This window comes from Trachemys scripta, unplaced genomic scaffold (genome assembly GCF_013100865.1).
Source record: "Trachemys scripta elegans isolate TJP31775 unplaced genomic scaffold, CAS_Tse_1.0 scaffold_136, whole genome shotgun sequence".
NCBI classification, from domain to species: Eukaryota; Metazoa; Chordata; order Testudines; family Emydidae; genus Trachemys; species Trachemys scripta.
The window spans coordinates 44579-53109 of record NW_023260507.1 but is presented as its reverse complement, the minus strand read 5'-3'; the positions used below and the strand labels follow the sequence as shown (position 1 = coordinate 53109).

Here is an 8531-nt window from a genome sequence, read left to right as displayed (position 1 = left end):
AGGAGAGAGTTAAAGAATTCGGCACCGACGTGCTCCATGTGAGCGGAGGGAAGTTACTGTACACAATTCGCACCACAGTTCTTGTCCAGGTTAAAAAGGGCTGCACAGGTGACCGCCTGAAAGCACCGGAAAAAGAAAACGAAGGGCAGAGAGTGGAGACGTGACAGCCGCAAAGCCACAGCTCCCAATTACTGGCACGTGTACACGAGGAAAATCAGAAATCCAGAGGAATGACAGTACTAGACTAGATGGAGGCCGGTGGCAGTGTAGATATCCCACTAGACAAACCAGACAATCCCCAAATGCGAGAATTCCTAAATGAGATGAGTCCATATTCCCCGTGTCTTTGAACTAAACAAGCAACAACGGAGCGCCGAATGGAAGGATTAGCATGTTGCTGTAATTGTGGATGACTATCCAAGCAGTCTACACTGGCATGTTGTAAATATTCTAATACAGCGGATGCAGGTTTCAGAAGATTGCCCAGTTGCTGCCGAGCTCATAGAAACAGTGGAGTTTGAACGTGTTCATTACTTTATAGTTGCGCACGCTGTTATAAAGACTTGTACAACACAGAATTGACTTTTCAAATGCAGTGGGCTTATGTGACGGGTAATACAACCGACATGTGGAAGTCATTCAAAGACCGTTTAAGTGACATTTTAAACAACTGCATTCTTGTGACCTGTGGGGGATGCGTTACAGCTTTACTAGATGAGCGCTGACGCTGTTTCTAGACAGAAGTGGACCGTCTGTGTGCTGTAACGAAAACAGCTACCCCCCACTCAAATACACTCATTTCGGAGACTACTTTATTGACCATGGAGTTGAAAGCCTGAGATTACCTCCGGAACCAGTTGTAACAAGATGAACAACTTGGTTTAAAGCCGTAGACAATCATGTGGAGCACTACAAGGGGGTTGTTGCTCGGGAAATCAATGTACACGACTGCCGTTTTAGAGGAACTAAGTGTTTTATTGCAGAGTGAATCGCTTGCGGCAGATTGAATTTTTATCCAAGCAGAAGCAACTCCACTTGTTCAGACCCTACTTGGGTTTGAATCCCGGTCATCATCCCCAACAGAAGTGTGCAACCTTGGATCTGATCTGCTGGCAACATTTCAGTACAAAGGACAGAATGCCCTGCACAATCTCAAGTGTCAAGTTTTTCAAAGCTGTGCAGCGAAAGTGTAGGGGGTACTTAAATACAAACAGCCAGCATAGAGATTTTTTCATGATGTGAGAATCCTTGATTCCAAGCAAGGTCATGTACTCTCCCACGACGTCAGCGACTATGAACAGAGTACAGTAACGCCTCGCTTAACATTGTAGTTCTGTTCCTGAAAAATGCTACTTTAAGTGAAACGATGTTAAGTGAATCCAATTTCCCCCAAAAGAATTAATGTAAATAGGGGAGGTTAGGTTCCAGAGGATTTATATATATATATATATATATATAACGTTTTAAACAAACAGTTGAATACTGTACACAGCAATGACGATTGTGAAGCTTGGTTGAGGTGGTGAAGTCAGAGGGTGGAATTTTAATTTAAGAGGGAGGGATGTTTCCCAGGGAATGCCTCACTGCTAAACGATGAACTAGCACTCGGCTGAGCCCTCAAGGCTTAACACATTGTTGTTAATGTCGCCTCACACGCTACAAGGCAGCACGAATGGAGGGAGGGGAGAGAACATGGCAGACAGAGACACACACCGTGTGTGTGAGAGAGAGATGCACATTGCCCCTGTAAGTACGCTGACCCCACTCTAAGTACATTGCCTTTTTACATAGATCAGCACGATGAGACAGCAGCTGCTGCTAGCCAGCTCTCTCTGTCCTGAGCCCTGTCATGAGTCTCCCCGCCCCTGCTCTATGGAGATGGGGTAAGCGGGGAGCAGGGGGGAGGGGGACACCCTGACATTAGCCCCCCTCTCTCCCACCGCCCGCACAGCAAGCAGGAGGCTCCCGGGAGCAGCTCCATGGCAGAGGGCAGGAGTGGCACATGGCAGTGGGGGGAGGGACAGCTGAACTGCCGGCAATTGGTAGCCTGCTGGGCGGCTCCGCACAGGGAACTTAGGGGAATGGGGAGCTGATGGGGGGGCTGTCGGCCCACCCTGGTTCCAAGCCCCCACCAGCGAGCTGCAATGGGCTGCTCCTTCTGCAAGCCGTGCACAAAGCAGGCAGCTGCTAACCAACGTTATAAGGGAGCATTGCACAACTTTACAAGAGCATGTTCTCTAATTGATCAGCAATGAAACAACATTAACCGGGAGGACGTTAAGTGAGAAGTTCCTGTATTCCGCTGCTCTGATCTGTACCCGGGGGTGAGTGGGCCGTCTACCTGAACACTATCAATGAACTTCCTCGTGCTAATGACATTTCTCTCTCCAGTTTTTGGACAAACGTTTGCCAAGACTTAGCCAGATTGCTCGTGTTCTTTGGGCGAGCCCGTGCAATTCAGCCGATGCTGAATGCAGTTTGGCCAAACTTGGACAAGAGCTAACCACGCAACGTTACTAGCTGTTGTGAGGATGGATGCCCAACTGAGCTGTAAAGTGTCCTAAGCGTGTGTCAATGACTATTTGAATGCTGATATAGGTGATCTACCACTCAAGAAAGAGATCTTGGAGTCATTGTGGAGAGGTCTCTGAAAACATCCACTCAATGTGCAGCGGCAGTCAAAAAAACGAACAGAATGCTGGGAATCATCAAGAAAGGGATAGATAATAGGACAGAAAATATCATATTGCCTCTATATAAACCCATGGGACGCCCACACCTTGAATACTGTGAGCAGATGTGGTCGCCCCATCTCAAAAAAGATATACTGGAATTGGAAAAGGTTCAGAAAAGGGCAACAAAAATGATTAGGGGTCTGGAATGGCTTCCGTATGAGGAGAGATTAATAAGACTAGGACTCTTCAGCTTGGAAAAGAGACGGCTAAGGGGAGATATGATTTAGGTCCATAAAATCATGACTGGTGTAGAGAAAGTAGTTAAGGAAGTGTTGTTTACGACTTCTCATGACACAAGAACTAAGGGTCACCAAATGAAATTAATAGGCAGCAGGTTTAAAACAAACAAAAGGAAGTATTTCTTCACACAACACACAGTCAACCTGTGGAACTCCTTGCCAGAGGATGTTGTGAAGGCCAAGACCATAACACGGTTCAAAAAAGAACTAGATAAATTCATGGAGGATAGGTCCATCAATGACTATTAGCCAGGATGGGCAGGGATGGTGTCCCTAGCCTCTGTTTGCCAGAAGCTGGGAATGAGCGACAGGGGATGGATCACTTGATGATTCCCTGTTCTGTTCATTCCCCCTGGGGCACCTGGCACTGGCCACTGTCGGAAGACAGGACACTGGGCTAGATGGACCTTTGGTCTGACCCAGTAGGGCCGTTCTTATGTTCTTATATACAGATATTTGCAGTAACACCATAGTTTCCTTTAAGCAGAAATGTAATTATTCCAAATTTTCCTGAGCTGTTACATCGTTACAGAAAACAATAATCCAACTTTTATTTTAATTGCACAGTCTTGCTCGGCAAGAATTTTGTTTTGTATTTATAGCGATGAGCACCTCATACATTTCTTATGTTCTAAAACTGACAATTTTGGTTGTAAAAAAAAAAAATGTCAAAGTGTCCGTCAACATTGTAATGTAGGCTACCGCATTTTCGTGCCGTAAAAGGATTATACATTGCTCATGTTTGCCGATACGTGTATTTTTGGTATTAAAATAATGCGTGACCGATATTTCCAAACAACAAAGCTTCGCAAATCCGAAATGAGTCTGTTTTCGGTGCCGGAAGACACGGGCCCTACCGATGAAGCGTGGGCAGCCGAATGGAGTTCACAAGACATCGCAAACAAACACCTCGTGAACGAGCCGCTGGCTTTGAACTCCCGCCAAGTTCACGGGCAACCCCAAACCGCAGCCGCTTCAGGTCTTGTCCCGGCTGTGGACCCGGCGGTGTTTGACCACGTGGGAGCGCTGGCTGAAGCCACGCCCGCACTCCCCGCAGGTGTAGGGCTTCTCCCCAGTGTGGACATGCTGGTGTTTGAGCAGATCGGAGCTCTGGAGGAAGCGTTTGCTGCAGTCAGTGCAGCCGAAGGGCCGCTCGCCAGCGTGGATGCGCCGGTGTTTGAGCAGGTCGGCGCTCCGAAGGAAGCGCTCGCCGCAGTCGGCGCAGCCAAAGGGCCGCTGGGCAGTGTGGACGCGCCGGTGTTTGTGCAGGCTGGAGCTGTGGCCGAAGCGCTTGCCGCAATCGGCGCAGCCGAAAGGCCGCTCGCCGGAGTGGGTGGCCTGGTGGTTGAGCAGGTGGGAGCTGCGGCCGAAGGCCTTGCCGCACTGGGCGCAGCGGAAGGGGCGGGCGCCGGAGTTGGTGCGCCGGTGCTGGAGCAGGTTGGAGCTCTGGCTGAAGGCCCGGCCGCAGTCGGGGCAGCGGTAGGGGCGCTCGCCCGTGTGGACGCGCTGGTGCCGCACCAGGTCAGAGCTCTGGCTGAAGGCCCGGCCGCAGTCGGGGCAGCGGTAGGGCCCCTCACCCGTGTGCGTGGTCTGGTGCTGGAGCAGGTGCGAGCTCTGCTGGAAGGATTTCCTGCACCCCGGGCACTGGTAGGAGCGGCCGGCCGGCTTGCAGCGGGGGGTCGGGGCTGCAGCCGCCCCGGCAGCTGCTGGAGAGAGACAGGAGGGAGATCTGGGGCATGAACCTGGCAAATTGATCCCCTGGGACTTGAACTGAAAGTGAGGGTAGAACCCAGGAGTTCTGGCTCCCAGCCCCCTGCTCTAAAACACTGGGACCCCGATCCGGGCCAGGAGTTCTGGTGCTAAAGATTGTAACGGCGAGTGTCAGGGGACACGGTTTGGAAGGGCTTCAGTTCTGACCTTCCCCTTAGGGGTCTCCCTCATTCCTCACCTGTGTGGATCTCACCGGGGGTCCCCTCAGCCTCAGGCGATAGGAGATCAGGGTTCCACGGCTCTTCCCCTCGCTCCATCCACTTCACGTCGGCCTTGGGGAGGGGGAAGCCTGGAGAGAAAGATGGGGAGACGGTGGAGTCAGTGGGGCCAGAACCCAGCTGGGGTCAATGGGCCCTCGCTCCATTGGAGTCAGTGGGGCAGAGGAGGATGGTGGGATACCATTGGAAGGTCCTAGCCAGGGATGTGATGGATTCTTCATCTCTCAGAGGCCTGTCACCAGCGTGGGGTGTCTCTCTGAAAACTCTGCTCTAGTTCAGCCATTAGATATGGGCTGGATGGTGGAATCATTCGGTGGGAACTTCTGGCCTGGATTAGGTGGGAGGTCAAAGCAGATGGTCCCCAGGAGCAGGTCCCAGCTGGAAGATCAGACCAGCTCTGTAATTCTGCGGCATGGCGTCCCTCGTCCACCGGCAGCACGCGCCTCCTCTTCACCTGGAACGATAAAAGGCCCCTCATTGAGCAGCTGGGCTCAGACAGCACCCGGCGCGTCGGGCCCCAATCTCAGTCAGGTGGGGAGAAGTCTGTGCAGGCACTAAGTAGCATTCATTAAATAATTAGTCTGACATGGTCTAAGGTGGTATTTAGAAGGAGCAGAAATCAGAATCCAGCCCTGCCCCCATTGTAATCAGGAGTGACTCTGGATTGACCCCAGAGGAACTGAGATCAGAACCTGACCCTGTCCCTCTTGCAGTCAGGAGTGACTCTGGAGTGACGCGGGTGCGGGGAGCTGAGATCAGAATCCATTGTAATCAAGAGTGACTCCAGATTACAATNGCGGGTGCGGGGAGCTGAGATCAGAATCCATTGTAATCAAGAGTGACTCCAGACTGACCCCAGGCGAAACTTGGCTCTGCTCCCACTGCAGTCAGCGAGTGACTCTGGATTGACCCCCAGGGAGCAGAGATCAGAATCCAGCCCTGCCCCCTTGGTAATCAGGAGTGACTCCGCATTCACCAAGGGGGAGCTGAGATCAGAACCTAGGCCTGCTCCCATTGCAGCCAGGGGTGACTCCGGATTGACCCCAGGGGAGCTGAGAGCAGAACCCAGCCCTGCCCCCACTGCAATCAGGAATGACTCCGGATTGACCCCAGGGGACTGAGAGCAGAACCCAGTCCTGTCCGCGTTACTGTCAGGAGTGACTCTGGATCGATCCCAAGGGAGCTGAGAGCAGAACCCCTTCCTGCCCCGTTGCAGCCAGGGGTGACTCCGGATTGATGGGGGGCGGGGGGATGACATGTGCCCAGTCCCCCCGCCCCCGCAGCTCCCAGCCCGGACTCACCGCTCCGCGGGGCGGGGGTGGCGCTGGCCCTTTAAGAGCGCCCCGCAAAGCAGCAGGGGGGTGTTGAGATTCCCCCGCTCCCGGGCTCGCCCCCGCTGGGGGATGGGAAGGGCCCGTCATTGTGACGTCACAGCCCCCCTCCCAAAAGGAAGGATGCTGCGGAGCTCTATGGTTTTAACCCCTTTGTGTCTGGAGGGAAATCGCCCAGCGAGCCCGGACTCCTGGGTTCTCTCCCCGGCTCTGGGAGTGGAGCGGGGGCTGGTGGGTGAGAGCAGGGGGGGCTGGGAGCCAGGACTCCTGGGTTCTCCCCCCGGCTCTGGGAGGGGAGTGGGGGCTGGTGGNGCCCCCCTCCCAAAAGGAAGGATGCTGCGGAGCTCTATGGTTTTAACCCCTTTGTGTCTGGAGGGAAATCGCCCAGCGAGCCCGGACTCCTGGGTTCTCTCCCCGGCTCTGGGAGTGGAGCGGGGGCTGGTGGGTGAGAGCAGGGGGGGGGGGGGGGAGCCAGGCCTCCGGGGTTCCCCCCCCCGGGGGGGGGGGGGGGGGGGGGAGGGAGTGGGGTCTAGGGGTTAGAGCCAGATGCCCGTGGTGCTCCCACTGATTTTCACCAGCTGGGGCCCTTTGACTCCCATGGTCACAAGGGGCCCGGCTGCCTGGCCCAGGAGACTGATGTAGGTGGGATCGTGACATGGACGTATCTCTGGGAAACACAAGAACAGATTTATGTGGGTGTCTATTATTTATTATCTGTATGAAATTGACAGCTACACACCAAGATCAGAGCCCTGTCAGGCCGGGCATTCCTCCCCTCCCCCCACCTAGATCAGTGCCCCCGTCGTGCCCGGCCGCTCACAGCCCCCCCACCCCAAGCCGAGATGAAGGCCCCGTCACGCTGGGGGCTGCAAAGATCCCCCCCCCGACCAAAATCAAGGCCCTTGTTGCACCAGGTGCGGCACAGACACACACCCCCAATGAAATCAGGGGCCCTGTCACGCTGGGCGCGGCCCAGACACAGTGTGAGCACCCGACCCTGCCCCGAAGAACTTCCTGTCAAACGCAGGATCCATCTCCCCATTTCCCAGCTGGGCAAACTGAGGCCCAGGGGGCTGCAGTGCCGTGGGCCATGCAGGGAGCCCCCGGCAGAGCCAGGGAACAAAGCCGGTGTCTCCCCAGCAGCGTTGGGGCAGGGCGTGCGGTAGCTAATGGACTGGAGACGAGCTCTGCGTACGACGCTGGGGTGAGGAGGGCCAATGCGATGCATGGACATCTCCCGCTGCGGATTCCCCTTCACGGCTCTGAAACAGCGCCGGAAAAACTGGCCTCTGCTAGACATTCCCGGTGGAGTTTTTAACCGCGGGGGAGCCGAACCGTGGTGCTAACTCATGGCAGACTCCGAGCAGGAGCAGGGCCAGGGAAACCCGAGGCCTGGTGCCCAGGCCGTATCCGCTGCCCCCGGTTAAAGATACTTCTTTTCCCAGCGTGGAGACAGCCCTATTTTTCCACGCTAGACCTTTCCCCCTCACTGACTGCCGGTTAACCCCAGGGACACGCCCCGTGCTTAGAGACCACGCGGCTCAGTCCCGGGGGTTGCTGTAGGGTCGGTGGCAAATATTCAGAGACTGGCTGGAGTAGGAGCAGCGAGGTTATTTTCTCTCGGCATTTGGCCACTGCTGGAATCCTGTGCCCAGTTCTGGTGCCCACTATTCACAAAGGACGTTGATAAACTGGATTGGGGTCAGAGAAGAGCCAGAGAACGATTCAAGGGTTAGAAACCTGCCTTAGAGTGAGAGACTCCAGGAGCTCGAGCTGTTTAGCTTAACTGAGAGAAGGTTCGGGGGTGACTTGAGCCTCCCTACAAGGAGAAAAGAAATTGGATCCTCGAACGTTTGTCCATCTAGCAGACTCCTGGGTACTATCCCCAGATCTTCCAAGGCGTCCAGTCAGGCTCAAAGAAGGCTGGGATCTTTATGAGGACAGCAAAGCACTATGCATTTTGGGAAGGGCTATTAAACCTTCATGGTTTGAGGCAAGCTCTAGCTATGAAAGGCGAGGAGGAGACCAATTGCGAAAGGTGAATTTTCCCAGAGCTGCGGGGTTCTCACACCTTTGTCTGAAGTTGCTGGATTTAGAACTGTTTCGGAGAGTGGGCTTAGCTGGACCTTGGCTCTGACTCCAGCTGGGAAAGCCCAAACTCACACGCAGAGCGGGACAGAGGACGGATGCTTTTCATTTGTCGGCCATTCTGAAAAATCGGGGGGTGCGGGGGGAAAT

General features: G+C 54.3%; 1 protein-coding gene across 1 annotated transcript in view; it reads right to left on the bottom strand.

Annotated features, from left to right (window-relative positions):
• Positions 1-3503: 3503 nt before the first annotated feature.
• The window catches only part of LOC117870294 (myeloid zinc finger 1-like), a 12588-nt gene continuing 7560 nt past the window's right edge, over positions 3504-8531 (bottom strand). The window contains exons 5-7 of the mRNA XM_034757392.1: positions 5144-5177; positions 4923-5033; positions 3504-4680 (exon numbers count right to left, since the gene is read on the bottom strand). Of these exons, the coding sequence (XP_034613283.1) occupies positions 3950-4680; positions 4923-5033; positions 5144-5177 (876 nt within the window). The 3' untranslated portion in view covers positions 3504-3949. The remainder of the gene's footprint in view (positions 4681-4922; positions 5034-5143; positions 5178-8531) is intronic.